At 46.1% G+C, this 18456-nt stretch overlaps 8 protein-coding genes across 8 annotated transcripts; 5 read left to right on the forward strand and 3 right to left on the reverse strand.

Moving 5' to 3' along the window:
* Positions 1-572: 572 nt before the first annotated feature.
* Positions 573-1826, forward strand: TSTA_064660 (polyglutamate biosynthesis protein, putative; the record flags this gene model as incomplete). The annotated part of the gene is made up of 2 exons (XM_002340346.1): positions 573-942; positions 967-1826. 2 exons carry the CDS (start codon positions 573-575, stop codon positions 1824-1826), a joined length of 1230 nt encoding a protein of 409 aa, XP_002340387.1.
* A 408-nt stretch (positions 1827-2234) lies between these two features.
* On the reverse strand, positions 2235-3842 carry TSTA_064670 (extracellular OTU-like cysteine protease, putative; the record flags this gene model as incomplete). Its single annotated transcript, XM_002340347.1, has 3 exons — positions 2235-3089; positions 3141-3550; positions 3614-3842. The coding sequence occupies 3 exons, from the start codon at positions 3840-3842 to the stop codon at positions 2235-2237; spliced, it is 1494 nt and encodes a 497-aa protein (XP_002340388.1).
* A 910-nt stretch (positions 3843-4752) lies between these two features.
* On the forward strand, positions 4753-5728 carry TSTA_064680 (uncharacterized protein). The gene is made up of 2 exons (XM_002340348.1): positions 4753-5358; positions 5404-5728. Exons 1-2 carry the CDS (start codon positions 4901-4903, stop codon positions 5642-5644), a joined length of 699 nt encoding a protein of 232 aa, XP_002340389.1. The 5' UTR covers positions 4753-4900; the 3' UTR covers positions 5645-5728.
* Positions 5729-5982: 254 nt separating this feature from the next.
* On the forward strand, positions 5983-7018 carry TSTA_064690 (protein CCC1, putative; the record flags this gene model as incomplete). The annotated part of the gene is made up of 3 exons (XM_002340349.1): positions 5983-6563; positions 6629-6719; positions 6780-7018. Exons 1-3 carry the CDS (start codon positions 6138-6140, stop codon positions 7016-7018), a joined length of 756 nt encoding a protein of 251 aa, XP_002340390.1. The 5' UTR covers positions 5983-6137.
* A 1208-nt stretch (positions 7019-8226) lies between these two features.
* TSTA_064700 (acetyl xylan esterase, putative) lies at positions 8227-9240 on the forward strand (the record flags this gene model as incomplete). The annotated part of the gene is made up of 3 exons (XM_002340350.1): positions 8227-8410; positions 8468-8724; positions 8788-9240. The coding sequence occupies 3 exons, from the start codon at positions 8227-8229 to the stop codon at positions 9238-9240; spliced, it is 894 nt and encodes a 297-aa protein (XP_002340391.1).
* A 103-nt stretch (positions 9241-9343) lies between these two features.
* On the reverse strand, positions 9344-14520 carry TSTA_064710 (ABC bile acid transporter, putative; the record flags this gene model as incomplete). Its single annotated transcript, XM_002340351.1, has 7 exons — positions 9344-10869; positions 10926-11376; positions 11429-12687; positions 12739-12759; positions 12813-12912; positions 12963-14118; positions 14179-14520. 7 exons carry the CDS (start codon positions 14518-14520, stop codon positions 9513-9515), a joined length of 4686 nt encoding a protein of 1561 aa, XP_002340392.1. The 3' UTR covers positions 9344-9512.
* Positions 14521-15048: 528 nt separating this feature from the next.
* On the reverse strand, positions 15049-16586 carry TSTA_064720 (uncharacterized protein; the record flags this gene model as incomplete). Its single annotated transcript, XM_002340352.1, has 4 exons — positions 15049-15137; positions 15194-15322; positions 15588-16014; positions 16221-16586. 4 exons carry the CDS (start codon positions 16584-16586, stop codon positions 15049-15051), a joined length of 1011 nt encoding a protein of 336 aa, XP_002340393.1.
* Positions 16587-16741: 155 nt separating this feature from the next.
* Positions 16742-18162, forward strand: TSTA_064730 (uncharacterized protein; the record flags this gene model as incomplete). Its single annotated transcript, XM_002340353.1, has 6 exons — positions 16742-16814; positions 16872-17215; positions 17268-17351; positions 17392-17530; positions 17564-17755; positions 17966-18162. The coding sequence occupies 6 exons, from the start codon at positions 16742-16744 to the stop codon at positions 18160-18162; spliced, it is 1029 nt and encodes a 342-aa protein (XP_002340394.1).
* Between the last annotated feature and the right edge of the window lie 294 nt (positions 18163-18456).

Consider the following 18456-nt stretch of genomic DNA (forward strand, 5'->3'; position numbering starts at 1 on the left):
AAAAAAGACCTCTAGGGCTATTAATGGATTAGGACAGGCTCTTGTCTATATGGTTGGCATCCAGCAGAAGAATCAAGAAAATGGATTTTAAATCACGCATAGTTTACGGTATTGCTCCGGACGGCATTGATTGGCAGTTCATGAAGCTTGAGTAGTCGAAACTGCAAATGAGTGTCACACACCATGTGGCCATGCACAAGTCTTCTATCCTCAAATTTCTAGACGCAATGCTCAAAGCAATAGTCACGGTGCCGACACTGGTAGGCAATACCAAAAAGTTAACGATTCAAAAAGGTGACGATCAGACGTTGTGCAGTAAGATCAACGGTGAGTTTCATTTTCATAACTATATACGTTTTACCGTTTAACCAGCCGAATGCCATCCTAGTTGATTACAACTGTACATTTTCAATATCTCGAAATGTAGAGTGCCACTTTGTGGCCATTGCCACTGATTAAGTTAGGGTTTACGTGTATGTCATTATGAAGTTAGCCAACACCAAACATGCAATGCAGAACAGACCTCACTTCCTACCTCAACATCAACGCAACATACAACTAAGTCAAGCACAATGGCTAAAGAATACGCCCTCAACTTCACCGGCGACGTCATGCTAGGCCGGCTCATCGACCAACTCTACCTAACCCACGTCTCCAACCCCGAAGACCAAAAACACATCCGCGTCTTCCAAGCCCGGCACGCCTCTCGACTAGGATTCGGAAAGTACACTGTATCAAGTCCCTGGGGCACCGTCCTGCCTCTCCTAGCAGATGAGGGAGATTTAAATCTGATAAACCTCGAAACATCAATAACAACCCATCCAACACCCTGGCCTGACAAGACATTCAATTATCGCATGCATCCTGCCAATGCAGTTCCGATTCTTGCAGCGGCAAAGATAGATTTTGCCTGTTTGGCGAATAATCATACCCTTGATTTTGGTACGGAGGGATTAGTAGATACAGTCTGGACATTAAAGCATTCCTCCTCCCCCGAACAACAACACAGAATCGCGATAGCGGGTGCCGGCGAATCAACACAAGAAGCCGTTTCACCAGCCATACTCGAATTACCACGTAGCAAGAGTCAGCACGGCGTCAAACACGGTGGTCGACCAGGAGCATTATCCAGCAAGGATTTGGAGGAGAGGAAAGGGAAACATCTGATTCATGTCTATGCTGCGACAGATCATCCGCGTGCATGGAGTGATGTACCGACCTTTCATTTTGTGGATTATTCGGAAAAGTCGAGGGAGCATCTTAGACGGATTACCTCGAGATATTCCACTCCTGTTTCAGGGTCTGAGGAAGCGTCATTGAAGATACTCTCTGTCCACTGGGGTCCGAATTATCGCTGGCATCCAGCGCGCGAAATCAGATCAATGGCTCATTTCCTCATTTTTGAATGCGGTATTGATATTATCCATGGTCACTCGTCGCATCATGTCCAGGGAATAGAATGTCCTGCGCCTGGAAAACTGATCATTTATGGTTGTGGGGATTTTGTGGATGATTATGCGCTTAATAAGGAGTTTAGGAATGATTTGGGGGCTTTGTATAGGGTTATTGTTAAGGAAGAGATGGGGGCGAAGAAAGTGAAGCCGGTTAGGTTGGAGATCTTTCCGACGAAGATTACGCATTTTCAGGCGTATTTGTTGAGGCATAAGGGGGACAAGGATCATGATTGGGTTGTGGATACTATCACCAGATTGACTAACGAGCTAATGAGGTCGGAATGTGACTGTGGATATGCGCATGATACGAAGAAGAACATTTTCAGACCTAGTTTAGGGGATAGAGGACAGCTCATTATTGACTTGGTTTAGTATTCTCTTTTCTCATCGACTAGGTCATTGTCATTGAAATGGACCTGCCACTTCATGCTCGATCAGGTGTCCTATGTACATGATTCTCTCTCGCTCACTTGCATCCACCGGACAATAGGCCACCAAGAATTCCGACTCGTTAATGGGTAACAACGGTTCAACACCGAACACCTTGCAATGGATTATGCTGGTCATTTCATTTCAGCTCATGTCATCTCATGTCTTTCGCATGCCTGAAAATGCTCAAAAGAAAAGAAAAAAAGTAAACTCCCAAAGATGCTCATGTCGTCGTAGTTACAATTGGATGCAACGTAATGCAATGCCCGCAGTTGCGCGAATGCAATAGAATGTAAATCAATTGAAAAGATGATTAGTGTAAGAAAACACTCAAGAGGATGGCGAATCTCATTATTCCGCTAGTTTAACAGATGATTCGTCGGAAAGGGTTAATGCGGTGTCAAGTTCGCTGGTGACACTGCTTCGAGGTTTGCGAGGTCGAAGTTTGCGGCACTGGCCTTGCTCTGCCCTTGATTTTGGCTTGACTTTGGCCTTGGTCTGCGTTTTCTTCGGTTTTGCGTTTGGCTTGTCTTGCTCTGAAGTTGGCTTGGGCTGTTCTAGTTCAGATTTTGGTTGCTCTGATTGTTTTAAAGATGAAGGAGTAGCAGTAACTTGCTCAGCGACAACATCAGAGTCGACTCGCCAACGCAAAGAAACCATATCTGGCTGATCGTGGTCTCCAAAATTGATACCAACTGTAACTTTTGGTAGGATACGGCGCTTTTGCTCACGTCCACGCTGTGCAGACAAAACGGAACCCTCATCATCGCTGTCGTCTGCAGAGCGCTTGCTAGCAGTGCTGTGTCGAGAGGATGAACGAGACGACATCAGATGGGGTTTGAAGTTCACCATAGGTGTAGCAGTGGTCTCGTTGCGTAGTTCGTTTGCGTTTTGTTGTTGTTCAGGTGTGCTGGCTGTTGTTGCTTGAGACGATGCAGCCGAGGTTGCAGAGGATACAAATGAGGAAGTTGATGATGATTCTTCGTCTAAAAGTCTGGCAAAAGCGCGATTAATATCTCCACGGCAGCGACGAAGCATTGACACGATTGTATCTTGATCGTATTGACCACTCAATCCGTTTTGGATGTGTGAGATCTTCCAAGCCTGAGGGGATTCGATGTCAATAACCACCGCCTTTGGTTTCACATTGGGAAGTCCTTCGTGTGGACCGTCAATGTTGCGTACAGATGAATAATGGACGCCGTTCTAAAAACATGTTAGTAATGAGAAACATCAACAAAGTGAAGGCTTACTTACAATGTATGCAAGATGAACTACCTCCCGGACTTCATCATTAGGAGCATCCCAAGCTCGAAAGTTCTGCACATTGTCCGGGCTGTAAACCCGAACGTCTCGCTGGTAGTATTGACAGAAAGCTTGAATCTCCACCCCTCCACCCCAGACTGCCGGGGTGGCACAACGCGAGACCATGTCTGTAAACGCGTCTTGCTTGTCGTTGACTGTTGGTGAGGGAGTCGCCGGGAATGGGGACTCGGTTCTCCGTGCCGCAACTCGTGCCGAACGTCTCTCGCTTTCCTCGGGGACGGCAAAAGCTCCAAAATACTCTTCATGGGTAGACATATGGACGGCCAAAGCCTCGCGTATCTCGAAGGCGCGTTCCATAGTACCGTACATTTGGTCGGACAGAGCATAGAAGAGGCAATTGCCTGCTCAATTATTAGTCATATCGTCAGATATAATCAATATCGGAGTGAATTGCCTGCACATACCGTCCCCGGGGGTTTTCGCGACGTACAAGCCGCGTTCTTCCAAGATCTTCAAATTGCCATCGACGCCGTCCAGTCCGTAAGATTTGGTTCGAGAACGCGTGGATATGCGGGACGGCGCGGCAGGCCTGGGAATAGGAGCGGATTTTCTTGTGGTTGATTTTGGCTTGGAGAGAGCTTCGTCGGCCATGATGGGCACAATCCTGCTTCGGTTAGCCGGCGACTCAGCCATGATTGCAGGAGCTCTTTGGCGGACGAATTGCCCTCATTTGGCGAGACCATGCAAAGGGAAAGAGTAGAAAATAAGAGTATAAAAATATAAAACTAAGCCATTGAAAGAAGGAAGACTCGATCAAGAAGTAAAAGGGGAACGAGAGAAGTAGAAGTAGACCAGGGGTGGACACCCGGAGTGGATTTTGCACGGAGATACGGAGCGGTAGTGGCTAAGAATTGGGAGCAAGGAGGACCAGAAAACACGGGGTAAAAGTAAATAAAACAAATAGACAGAGATGAATTAATTTGACATGGACGAATGGTGAAATGTTTTCCGAGTGCTCGAAGTTGGCAAGCAAATCGAGAAACAAGAGAGAAAGGCGCTAAGCGATGCTTACCTCAAGTTTCGGCCTAAAAAATATGGCGGAAAAGGTTCTTGTTGATGTCACTGGGCGGTAACCGCCGAACTTTTCAGGCAGAAAGAATTTTGGCCGTCGAACACAAGATGACCAAGATGAGAGAGGGCAACATCGTTAGATTTACACTTGAGACCTGGGCTAGGATTTGAGCTGGAGGAGCTATCTTCAAAAGCGCATATCCTATTCATGTCGCCTGAATGAATAGGATTGAAGCACTCTCGACGGTATTGTCCGTGGATGCCTGCTGTCAATGATATCCCATTGACTGGCGCCAGCCTCCTACTTCTACAATGGGCGCATCTTCGAATTTATTATCAGGTGTCCTCAGGATTTGCAAACAATGCGACATGTAGTGGTTATTCTATTCGACAAGCAGTTGCTCATTGAGCCGGGCGTCGAGAATGATATCTCATTTGACGATGTCTCAGATAGGCAGCTTACAGAGGCATTTATCATATATTAGCTAATAAAGAGGTAGGCATTCATCCATATCTAGGTACCCATTGTTGCCTGCAATCGTGAACCCTTATTTAAGAACATTGGAAACGCACTTCTATTCTGCTATTCGGAACTTCTATACATGGATATATCATGTCAACATAGTATTCATCTTCACCATTGATCAACTATCAAACAAAACCGAGTTCTTTTGAACAATATGGATCCTCATTCTTATTCTCCCCACCAGAGACGATGGGAGCGTCGACTGTCGAGGGATGTTAATGAGGCCCTTCCAATCGAAACATACCTCTACCGCTGTGATCCCTATCGCTCATCGACAGTCCAACACCCATGGCCGTACGGCGTCAAAGTAACCCAAGAACTGGCCATGCGTGAACTCATCCTAGCGTACAAGAATGACATTAGAGATACATTCATCCGACATGGATTTCCCTCAGACGGTTCAGGAGTCAAACTGAACTTTACCGTGAAAAGAGTCTTCCCCGCTGACCAGCGACCGAGTACAGTTCTCAGTATTGGAATCGAGAATGACCCTATACCCACTCGCGACCTTAGCATCGTCAGAGACGCAGTCTATTTGCTCTTATTGGACAAGAGACTGAAGACTATGCACGTGGACATCTTTGATTGTGACAGGCGATTTATGCCATTCAAGTTCTATATTCCTTCTGACCATCCAGCTGCGATAGAATACAATAGGGCCCAAGAGGATATTGTGAGGCTGCTTCGAGACAAGGACAATCTATCCTGGCAGGCTATCTGTTTGTATCAGGTGGGGAGATGCTTGGATCAAGCGGTGCCGTGCATTGTCGTCTCTGTGCCTCCTGGAACTATCTACAATTGGGCTTCACTAAGAAACGAGATATTGGACGCTCTAGGTTCTGATATCGAGGTCGAGTTTCTTCCAGTGGTCCCGAAATTGACGGACAGTTGCGCGTAATTGCTTTCTGGTTGCTGAACCTCAGGTACGTCGCTTTACTGTTTCTATATAATAGTTTAACTATACGATTCCAAATAAATGTTATATTTTGCTCAATAGTTTCCTAGTAGTTCGAAAAAATTTATGGATTGGTAATACCTCGACGATGATTGGTGGGAAGTCTTGTCTTCGGCGATCAGGAGATCCCTAGCCCTAACTTTTCTCGATCATTGGACTCGATTCGCTGTCTCGACCACGTAAAACCATCATACATGATATCTCAACACGCAATGATTGGAAATCAGATTCCTTTGATTGGCTGACAATGGTATCTTCTCACGTCACGATTGGGCTCTGTTGTATCCAAGCGCGACATACGTGGACCCTGATGTTAGGGCTAAGCTGAGATAAATATGAACATTTCTTGTAGGTATTGAAAGGTAAAAATTTTTCATCAAATCCTCAGAAGGCCACTAGATTATTCATCATCTAGCATACCAATAGACAGACCATCATGTCCAGTCCCGAGCCCACCATAGAGACCATCTCTCCCCAAGACGCCCACACCGCCACTGAAAGCCACTCAGATCACGGCGACATAATCCGCGACATCATCATCGGATTCGCCGATGGCCTCACTGTCCCCTTCGCTCTAACAGCCGGACTATCAAGTCTCGGCTCCTCGAAACTCGTCATTGTCGGCGGCCTTGCAGAACTATTCAGTGGATCGATTTCCATGGGTCTGGGTGCATATTTGGCTGCTGTTACTGATCGAGAACATTATAAGAATGAGATTGCCCGGGAGAGGAGAGAGGTTGCCGAGAAACCCGGTGCTGAGAAAGAGGAGATCTTTGATATCTTTGCGGAGTATGGAATAACCAGAGACGCGAGTCAGGGGGTGGTGGATTGCTTGATTGCGAACGAGGATAATTGGATTAGAGTAGGTCCCGATGTTCAAGTATTCTAATTCGAAAGTGGTTCTGTTGCTGATTACTTCTGTCATAGTTCATGATGGCTTTTGAACTCAAACTGGAAGAACCAAACGTCTCTCGGGCATGGATCTCAGCTGCAACAATGGGACTATCCTATTTCATTGGTAAGTAAATGAGTCCGAATCAGCAACAAAATAGCCAACTAACCCAACTGTGTTGTGCAGGCGGCCTCCTCCCCATGATCCCATACTTTGCCATGACCAACGTGACGCATGCCCTCTTCGTCTCCATCGGAATCACGTTTGTGATACTCATTGCTTTCGGTTTTATCAAGAACTATATTATGATCAAGACTACTCGGTCCGGATTATGGGGAGCGTTGCAGACGTTGATTGTCGGGACGTTGGCTGCGGGGACAAGTTATGGCATAGTTTATGGGATTGATCATAGCAATATCAGCTAATGCCTGTCATAAAGGAGGTACTAGATTGTATGCTGCATTATTTGTTTCGAAAGATATGAGAATTATTAGAAATAGAGATATCAAAATTTAATTGATGAACACTTACCCTAGATGGCGAAGAATATCATAATACGTGACTTGAACCTGTTCCCATTCCACATTATTGTTGATAGGTACAAAACAGTGAGATCACTAACATATGATATACCCTGTTACACTCATAGAATCTCGTTGCAAAGACATTCAACCTCGACTTCAGGTCTGCCATGAAGTTATCGAATGGATGGACAAATTAGGCAAATTTCCGAAATTAGGGCTCAAGTGGATCAGACCAGCAACAATCCGGGACATTCATCCAATCATGCATCTCTAGAGATTCGTGCAATATGATCGATTCTTCTGTTCAAAGTTGAAACTTGCAGATGTTTCAAATCATCCTATGAGATGTTTTACAGATTATGCCGGCAATTATGGTTGCTATTGTCTGCCGTCAATGTTACTTGGAGTATTTGCAGGTGCTACGTCATGTTAGGAGCTGAGATGGAATCTCATGATCAATTATCTTCCCATGAAGGATGTTTTCTCCATGGTCAGTCAAGCTAGTCAATCCATAGTGGAAGTCGAGTGTGAGGTAACTATTTCTCCGTGAAGATCCTTTATTCTAGCAGTATCCTCCCGAGGTCGAGAAATCATCACTGACCTTGTAGACAATTACCTACACAGCTCAACTCTTATTAAAATCCAGGACAATCTATGTCACAAAAGTCTCTTGCACACTTGCTTACAGGCTAAATATAAATAATATTGGGGAACACACGTATTGGTGGACAATATTAATTTCCCTGCAACAACAATTTAGCCCTAACGCATCCATGATACCCACCAGTCTTGGTTTTGTGGGGGATCTCTGATGAAGAAAATCTTCCATTTGCACGTCTGAATATTGAAAGTCTGAAGCAATGCGACACTCCGCGAAACATCACGATGTTTGCATTCCATTTCTCCGTGCAAATCAAGTGACGAATTTCGTGTCGATCTTCGGCGGGGAGATACTCCTGCGGTTAAATTGTTTCATACATTGGACGATGATTCATTATGGTGCTTCGGATGATTTAAATACTACGGTGAACTCCTTGAGCATGGGAATGGATTTCTATCAAAACCGAAAATTTTGAACTTCTTCTTCTTTAAAGGATATTGACTGAATAATGCGTCTATTCTTCTTCCTTTTCGCCCTGCTGAGCTCCACGCTCACCAGCGCAGCTATCACGCGTGGACAATTCTCCCAGGTCACGGATAGTTGGGGCTCGAATCCAACTAACACTGGATTTTACATTTATGTCCCGAGAAACCTGGCTTCAAAGCCAGGCATTATTGTAGCTATACATTACTGTATGTTGAAAGTCAAAGTTGACAAATGGCAAACGGTGGACTGACGTTCATTATCAGGCACCGGAACGGCACAAGCATATTATCAGGGCACCCCATACGCCCAGCTCGCTGAGCAGTATGGTTTCATAGTTATTTATCCAAGTAGTCCCTATAGCGGTACCTGCTGGGACGTCAGCTCTCATGCAGCTCTTACCCACAACGGTGGCGGAGACAGTAACTCGATTGCAAATATGGTTACTTGGACGACCTCTCAATATAACGCCGATACATCCAAGATCTTTGTAACTGGTTCCAGTTCAGGAGCTATGATGACCGTAAGCATCCACAATCCACACCAGAAATTCTGATTTGCTTTCCTTTCTAACTGAATCCTGTAGAATGTCATGGCTGCAACATACCCTGAACTTTTCAAAGCTGCGATAGTCTACTCTGGCGTATCCGCCGGCTGCTTCTATTCCGCAGCCGGCCAAGTTGACGCTTGGAACAGTAGCTGTGCACAAGGACAAGTCGAAGCCTCCCCTCAAGCCTGGGCCAGTATCGCCGAGAACATGTATCCCGGCTATTCCGGGGCACGACCCAAGATGCAAATCTATCATGGCAGTATTGACACCACTCTCTATCCCGAGAATTATAATGAGACTTGTAAGCAGTGGGCTGGCGTCTTTGGATATAACTATGGTGCTCCACAGCAAGTGGAACAGAATAACCCTCAGTCGCAGTATACGACTACCATCTGGGGACCGAATCTACATGGTATCTATGCTACTGGAGTTGGGCATACGGTGCCTGTGAATGGAGCTCGGGATATGCAATGGTTTGGCTTTGCATGAAGTATTAGGGTTTATGTCGGAATAATTATGTCGATGTTCAGGACCATGTGTGACAATAGTTGATAGTTGAATCCTTTCATAATATTCATACCTTGTGCCATGGTTATTATCTCTATTTCGTCGTCCTAAATGACTGGTTTTGTCAGGGACGAGCACAAATAGGAAACAGCCATCGCTGTCTTTTAAAAGCTCAAGATCATATCCGAACAGCTGTAGACAATGCTTCAATAGAAACAATCGAAGAAAGGAAAGAAGATTGCGCAATGACTGTATTATCCCATAATCAATTTCTCTAATTTCTCCTTTTCGCCACTCTCCCCCACCATACCCCTGAAAATACCGTTTGTTATCTGCATCAATTCCCTCGGAGTGCCAAATTCGGCCACCTTGCCGTCATCCATGACGAGAATCTTATCAAAGTCACTAATCGTGCTTAAACGATGCGCAATAACGAGAAGAGTGCTATCTCCGAACTCCTCGCGAATACTCCTCTGAATCAGCGCGTCGGTAGCCATATCTACTGCACTTGTTGCCTCGTCTAAAACCACGATCTTGGGGCGAGAGACGATAGCGCGGGCGAGACAGAGGAGTTGTCGTTGACCTTGAGAGAGATTAAGTCCTCCTTCACTGACGGGGGAGTTGAGGGATGTAAAGGGATTGATGTTTTGGTTTTCTGTCTCACTGGGTGCGCTGGATCCGGATGCCTCGTTGGTTGAAGAGCTCAACTCAGTTGCTGTCACGAGATGTACGCGTACAAGTGCATCACGTAGTTCGGAATCGGAATGTTCGTCAAACGCATCGAGATTAGATTTGATCGTTCCAGAAAATAGAACAGGATCTTGAGGGATAATAGCCAGGCGGGAACGAAGGGAATGCAGCTTGATTTTCGAGATGTCAAGTCCATCAATGTGAATGCTTCCCTGCCTTGCTTCCAGGAAACGGAATACGGCTAACGTAAGGGAAGATTTCCCTGCTCCAGTGCGACCAACGACGCCGATTCGTTCGCTACGCTCAACGCGGAATGTGACCCCCTTGAGAACCGGGGGTAGATCGGGTGCGTAGGAGACGACCAGGTCGTTAACTTCAAGACGACCTTCACTCGGCCAAGCGGCTGGCGGATCAGCACCATCCTGAGATTCGGTCGGGAGATCAGAGTATTCCGCGATGCGCTCTACAGCATTCATTTGTAATTCCAGATTCGCGTAATGTCTGATTATCCAAATGACTGTTTGCCCGTAGTTCAAGGCAAATGATAAGGCGAAACCCGCGAGTGATGCATCCACAGTGGGAATGATTAAGATGATGGATGCAACGATTGTAGCGAAGAGACTGCCCACTAATGCCATGCGTAATCCCATCCATCGGTTAAATGCCCAGAGATGCCAGTAGGTGGTGCTGTAGTCATCAAGTTTGCGGAACATACGCTCGATATATGTGTCGGTTTTTGAGAAAGCTCTTATAGTACCAACACCTGTCAGAGCAGACCCGAATTGTTCGAAAATGGGTGATTTGGCGTTGGATTCGAGACGTTTTACCTCGCGAGCGCCATGGAGATAGATCGATGCAATCCAAACACAGGCAGAAAGCAAGCAAGCAGCGAGCAAGATAACGTATGGTGAGACGAATATACTAAGAAAGATATTAGAATTGTAGGATCTTGGAACTTAGCGGAAGAAAATACCTACCCAGCGACAATGACACCAGTGAGTTGAAAGATATCATGCAATTCACCCGAAAAGTCACGGGATAGGCGACCATCGACAGTCTCAAAGTCTGATGTGAAGCGATTCAAGATTCTACCCAGGGGCACTGTATCTATCCACCTCAATGGTGTCCGTAGCACGGTGTAGCATAGATTATTGAACAAAACTCGGGATGCGCGGAGAGAACCGGTATACAGGTAGAAATACTGGAACGTTCCCAGAAGAGCTGACACAACGGAGAGCATAATATAGATTCCCAGGTAGAATTTGAGAGAATAGCCCGAGTTCGATTCTGAATGCAAGATAGGATTTGATAAGGATGCATTGTAGAATCCAGGTGAAGGAGTCTGTGACTGGAGAAAATGGGTAAACGTTTGCCCCTTGGCTTCATGACCGTCATTACCGGTCCAGATTTTGAGCCACCAGGATCGACCTAGTGGATTATCAGTATTTGACAGGGTGAAGTCAAAAGATGGTGAACTGACCCGTTACAATTGCTTGCATACCTGCAAATGCAAGCAAAACCACAATCCAGTAAGGAACTCCGCCACCGGCCTTCAGATAAGCCTTGTAAACAGCACCCTTGACTCTTCCATGTTCTCTAGCTTCTTCCTCCACAAACTTCTTCGGTGCTTGTTTGGAATTCACCTTCTTTAATTGCTCCATCGTCTCGCTGTCAGATGACTCCTCAGAGTTAACAGCTGTAGGGTCTTCATCCTCTTGAATTTCATCCTCGGTTTCTTGATGGCTGACAATGGTGTCCAGCGTGCCCGCTTGCAGGTCATCGACCAACCCAGCGTTCTCAACTGTGCCATCACCCAGCTCCACGACGTATTTGGTCTTTGACTTGACGAGAGCAACGTGGTGGGTGACCAGGATTCGAGTTCTACCAGCACCAAGTTCCCCAGTGAGAGCCTTCTCAAAAAGGAACCGACCAACGTGAGCATCAACGGCACTGAAAATGTCGTCCAAGATCAGTATACCAGCACGGGAATATAGCGCTCTGGCAAAAGTGACCCTCCACCGCTGACCACCACTTAGGTTGATACCGTTGGCACCAATCTCGGTGTTTTCTCCATCAGTAAGCATATCCAAATCTTTTCGTAGAGCGCATACTTCAATGACCTTCTTGTATCGCTGCTCATCAAAGGGGAGACCGAAAAGGATATTGTCTTTGATGCTAGCATTCTCGATCCAGGGGATTTGAGCTACAAATGCGATTGAATTAGGTAAAATCCAATTGTCCCTGGTAGCGAGGTGGTCACGTCGTTCTTGGGTGTTGGGAGACCGCGGAACGCTGATTTTGCCGGACAATACGTCGACTTCTCCCAGGATTGCCGCCAAAAGGAGACTTTTACCAGTCCCAGTCTTACCGCTGATAACGCTTAGCTCTTTCTCAGGAAAGGATAAATTGAGATTCCTCAAGACGTATCGCTGGTCATCGGCTTCTTTTTTCTCATCTGATGGCCAGGCTATGGATGCGTTTTCGAATGAGATGCTGGTTGAAGTGTCGATATTATTCTTCGATATTTCCGGGGAGTTCAGGTATCTTTCAATTCGACTTATGGATATATATGCGTCTATAAGATCTGTAGTTAATTCCGGAATGACAGACAGGGTCACTTCGAGGTTGGCAAAGATAGCGATTGCCGTAAACGCTATAGATGGGGTAAGGCTGCCGTGGATTACTGCATAACAAGCAAGCGATGCTGCAGAAAGCAGGATTGGGCTCGAAATCCAACAACTGCCAAATATGAGCAACTAGGGTTAATCCGATCATCAGAGCACGACTTACAAAAGTAAGAATGTATCGGCACTGTGCCATGTTAGCAGTCTGCTGCGATAATATGTCTACCCAGATGCACTTACAGGAAGACGCTCCATTGCTCGTCTAGTTCTTTTGCTCGGAATTTGCCAATCTTCTGATGCCAATTTGTTTCTAAAGCCGAGAATTTGATTTGGCGAATACCTGGCATAGAGTTAGTTTTCAGCCCATTATATAACCAGCAGACATCTTACCCTGCAAAGCTTCAGTAACCACTGCCATCTTCGCATCTCGAGCTTTCATAAGTCTGTCTTGAGCATCTGAATACCGTTTGCTAGACCAAATATTGATGGGTATGGTACAAGCCATTGCAAGGAAACCAGCCAACAAGGACTCCCATCCGATTATAGACCACAGAAAAACAAACGAGACGAATAACTCAAAGATACTGCCTGGGAAAAGGTTGTTAAAGGAGCAAAATTCAGAGACCCGCTTTGTATCGACACCAATGAGATTAACCGTCGATTGCTTGCTTTTTGGGTCGCTTTCTTCTTCATCCTCATCTTCAGATGCTGCATTTTCTATTTCATCCGCATTGGCCACATTCCCCTTTATAGCATCCTTCGAAGCTCCTTTTACATCTTTGCGCCTCATGGCTTTTTGAAAAATGAGTGCCGAGAGCTGAGCGCGAACTGGAATGGCGAGCTCGGACCAAGATATCCAGAACATCCATGACTCGATCCAGGAGACTCCGACGCTTGTGAGTGTAAGAATAATAACCCATATCCACGCTTCGGCAGGAGCTTTTTCACCGTATACGCGGTTTTCCAGAATCCGAAGGAGAAAGTACGTGACAAACTGGGGAGCGAAGGTCCCAACTGCTTGAAGCAAGGTGAGACCCCATTGAGTGGCTAATGCCCTCTTGTGCGCGAGGACCAGTTCAATCCAAAGTCTTCGCGGGTGTTGTTTATTTGTCCAGGATTGAGAGAGATCTTGTGCGCGGGTTCGATGGTCCATTTTTGGTAAATTTTTGAGATCCAGGTGTTTCCTTCTCTTCGCAAGCATGAGCATGGGCTCGATCCAAGCAAAACTGAGTCTGCCCAGAGCTGAGTCAGTGTACATACTATCGACGGGGTGATTATCATAGAAGACTTCTGGACGTCGGGGTATTGATACGCTGGCTAACGCCGATATAATCGATGCCACTAATTGTGAGGAGTATATGAAAATATGAGTGGGATTTTTCCATGAGCCATCACCAGATGAGCCGCTTTGTACAAGCAGCGTAACCTGGAAAAGAAGCACCATGAACAAGAACAGACTTGAAAATCCACTATATAGTCCCAGGAAATAAGGTCTGGGCGGTTCCTTAACAATGCTGATGGAAACAGTCTGAATAAGAACGACAGCCTATATTTAGTCGGAATTAGCATGAAATGTGACATGTATTTTATCAACGATATAGATTACCCATTGAGCGACAATCAGCCAGTTTTGGACAATAGTGAGGCCCTCATTCCGATTCAACGTAGTCAGCACAGCACCAGCCGTAGCAATCACGAAACCGGCAATTGTAGAGATTGCTAGTATAATTTTTGGAATCTTGGCTGAATACGCAGCCATTGACTCCTCGGATGCGATTCCATCTTCGTCTTCGTATAGCTTTTGCCGGGGCTTTATGTGTCGAAAATGAGAACCAATGGCGACCACTGACGGCGCGATGAGCAACAAATCTAAAGCCAGGACAGCGATACTCGCCGCGAGAGGACGCACATCCTGTCCTGCGAGATGATTGTAGCCAGAGGTCGACATTGCCGCGAGATCAAGTCTCGACTGGGGACTTGACAAAATACTTTTACAGTCTACAATGATCCCAGAGAAAAGGCGCAATGCGGAGACATTTTTAAATGATGCGCCAGTCCCGTGAGCTACTAGCCAGACCCGCATGGCAGCCTACAGATAAAAAATCTCTATGACCAACAATTAGTCACAAAATCCTGCAAGCGCAACCATCTAATCATGTCAAAGTAGACTACCATTCACTGGCTGCATTTTATGTATGTGTGAGTCATAGCAATCTCGTCTTGGAGCTTGTGTCACTTCTATACTCCGTAGAGCTCTAGCCTTTCTCTCACAGATAGACTGCTCACTAATCCAGTCTTATAGATAAGACATCGGGATCCATTTCAGGAATAGCGCCGCTTTTTATCTCTACCTTCCTATTAGGGCATGCTTTCAGACACATTTCTCAGATCTTGCTAGAATCTAAGTGATTTTAACTTAAGAAGACATTCGACGAATTTCATGCTACAAGAGACTCGGGACTATGGCAGCTCTATGCTAGGGAAAGCGCTCGCCGGTTCGATCAATGATAACCAAATCTCGTACTTCAAGCTGGTATGCGCGCGCTGGCGCTAACCCGCGTAGGCCTGAATGGAACACTGCAAACAGCCTACATTCTGCCTTACAAATACGTAATACGCACGGGGCTTGGCTAGCTTAGGGTTATGGATCCCGAACACATCTAGTTGATATTGACGTGCGCGACGGCGTTTTGCCCCGAGGGTCTGGATATTGAGGAGCAGAAGGAGAGGGATTCCTGGCAGAATCAGATCTGAAGATAGCAGTCAGATGATCTGGGACGGGACTCCGCGTTGATGAAAGAAATAATAGGAGACAAGCATATTGTACTCTCCAGGTTCAGAGTTCTACCAGCCCACTACAAGTACGAAGTCCGTGTGTGCTACTCAAGATTCCAGTCAGCCTTGGACAGCCCCCATTCCTCGCACAGCATCCCCAGCCGTTGTGAAACAGAGATCAGCTCCTCGTTTCTGTCGTTAGTCTGTATGAGATCCAGCTCTCTACATGCGCGAAAATACTGCTCCGTCGTCCAACGGCGGTAACTCGTACCAGTCGTGTGTACTGCTGCATACAAGAGCTTTGCGTGTTTCGCCTGATCGCAGCTCGTCCCAGCAGGTATCGCAAAGGTCCCACATTATAGCAATACTTGCAGGCGTGAAGACCATTGCCATAGTCCCAATGCCGATTGCAGTTGTTGCACGTGAACCCCAGTAAATCCCTTTGGACCTTCTGGTAGCAAGCAGCCCTCTCGCTATCAACCTCTGCTTCTGATTCTAGTCTGCTCGCTTCACGCCAGAATTCCAGAAGTCTGTTCCAGTGAATGCTCCAGAATTCGACGCTCTTCTCCCGAGACTTCGTTTGATGGAAGTTGAGGAATTCTGTCCTGGCAGCTTCCAGAGAGGGTTCTTCTCCGGCAAGAAGCTTTTCGAGTACTGTGTCGTCGAACTAGAATTTCGGAATCAGAAAGGCAGCTCGCAGTGCATTATTATAATCTCCAGCGTGGTTCAGAAGGTTACGAAGCGCAGTGAATTCATCTATATCATTGATGTCGGTATCATCAACCAGAATGTTGAATGCTTCTACCATATCAACTCGGAAAAGTCACGAGCCTTCTCCCGCTGTCCCCTAAAGAAATACAGTGATGCGAGCACCGACTTGGGGCCTTTGGCAGCAGAATCATCCTCGTAAATCTGCCGTAACCTCTCCACGTCTGCCTCTGACTTCTGTCCATCCGCTTGCATGGCTTTCTCGAGGTGACACATGCTAAGAGGCACAAGGGCACATTGTTTGACGAAATCAAACCCCTCTCGGTCTTCCGAAGCAGCCTTGTCCCGAATTATGTCCAAACACTCGCGCAGAAGACCTGTAACACTGGCTAATTGCCCGGAAGAGTCTCGTGTCAACAGATCTGAGTTGCAATATTCGTCTTTCTTCAGGTCTGCCAGCCATTGTTTGTCCCGAAGCCCCAGGTGAGCGATCGCCACTGGGTTATCCAGCCGTCTCCAGAAGACCTCCATATCATCATTATCCGAGAACCAGTTGACCCCGGGATTGCAGAATTCCCAATGCTACGGCATCACCTAACCCACCTAGATATGCAGTTATGGACCAGAATCGTCGATATATCATAGATCGTTATCCAAGTGGGGAGGCCCTAGATTCATTTCACCGTATGTACAAAATTGAATGCAAGCATCTAAAACTCCCTGTCACAGTGGACTCGCTAGACAAGTTTGGCTATCAAGGTAAGGGAGTTTTATATTTCTTTGAATAACTAGCATCTAAGGCTAACTAAATTGCAGGGCTTGAATTATTCGTAAAAGTGATCTTTGTCCATATATCCCATCTACCGGTAGCTGAGCATCTTCACGCCTATAGAGAAGATGTGCTTTCAGTGGCACTTAGGAGAATGCCTGATAAGCTTCTCTTAGGAGCATTTGAACCTAAAAAGGCCGTGTTTCTCATGAAGGCTGTTTTGGGTAGAATGTCTGACATTGAAGTTTGGACCGAAGTTTTGAATGTCGTGGACGAAACCACTCCCTCTTCGGCGACATCTCAGCTCGAACAGACACGGTGGAGAAATACAGACCACTCCATGAGCTTGTCTGAATGTCACGGGTACTTCGGTAATGTGCTTGAGGAAAAGGTTGGTCCTGTACATTCCAATTCTTGGAACTTCCGTAAAAGATTTTTTGGAGGAATGCCCGACATCGAAGAAGTTTCCCAACTGGTATTTCAAAAGTGCTGCGAAGACGATTGCCCGCTTTACGACAAAGAGAAGGGTAAATGGCTATGTGCCGAGGACGATATCATCGATTCTAGTTGGTTCTCGACCGCAACCAAACGGATGCGCAATCGGGGAAAGGAGTCCTGACCACACTAGATGCCGCTGCGTTCATTTGCCCGTCCAAACAAGCAGCTAGAAAACTTGATGAAAGGGCAGAAGCTAGGCATTTGTTTGGTCAATGAACAAGGAGCAGAGGGACATTTCAAGTATCCTTATTCACGGATCTCGGTACCTGGGCAGCTGAGGAGCGACTATGCCTTGATGATCATCCGAAGTCGTGGCTTGAACTTGGGGCGTATGCGACAAAAGTGCAGTCTGAGCAACTGACTCGTCGCTTTGTTTGCGCTTTTACCTTGTCCGGAAACTGGATGAGAGTTTGGCTGTTTGGCCGTCTCGGGAGTACTCGGTCCGACTCCTTTTCTATCAATCGTGACGGAATTCCATTTGTGTCTGCAATTCTTTATTTCTTTTTGATGGACGAAATACAACTGGGGTTTGATCCTACAATAATGACTGCGATGGCAAGAAATTTATTCAAATAGAACGAAATGGCCATATGGAACACATCGTTTGGAAAAAGAAAGAAAAAAAAAACAATCAGGGCCCCAGACAAAATTCCAGGCCGTGGAACGATGTGTTGGAGAGGCTATGCTGAGAATAATCCTCAGTTGCGACTTGTGATCAAAGATTCATCGCAATATGAGGATACCAAAGATGAAGGAGAGCTGCTTCGAAAAGTGACTGAAAAGGGAGTGATCAACATAACTCGCCAGATCATTCCAGACAAGAGACTAATCGATGTCTGAATGAACGTACACAGTTTCTTTCCGAGGTTGTTGAAAGTACACCCTGAGCTCGTCTTGCGGCTTTTATGTATGAGGTAGTATTCTTTTTCTTCTTTCTCTTTTGTAGACATATCCTAGCATGAAAAAACCTCGAGAACTACAAATGAGACTAGCTTTAATGGTAGAATTATCTCCATTTTTGGCATAACTGTTTCTAAGTAGAAATAGAGAAGAGGAACCTCTGTGACTTGCACATGCGACGTTGAGTAAAATACCTCTCGACCACAGACGTTCCATTCAGAACTTTTTAGGGTT

This window comes from Talaromyces stipitatus, genomic scaffold (genome assembly GCF_000003125.1).
Source record: "Talaromyces stipitatus ATCC 10500 scf_1105507295523 genomic scaffold, whole genome shotgun sequence".
NCBI lineage: Eukaryota > Fungi > Ascomycota > Eurotiomycetes > Eurotiales > Trichocomaceae > Talaromyces > Talaromyces stipitatus.

Excerpts from the sequence above, each read along its gene's own strand:
- TSTA_064680 (XM_002340348.1), top strand. The coding sequence starts at position 4,901 with ATGGATCCTCATTCTTATTCTCCCCACCAGAGACGATGGGAGCGTCGA. Across the intron at positions 5,359-5,403 it reads AGGCGATTTATGCCATTCAA|GGCCCAAGAGGATATTGTGA; the intron begins GTTCTATATTCC and ends AGAATACAATAG.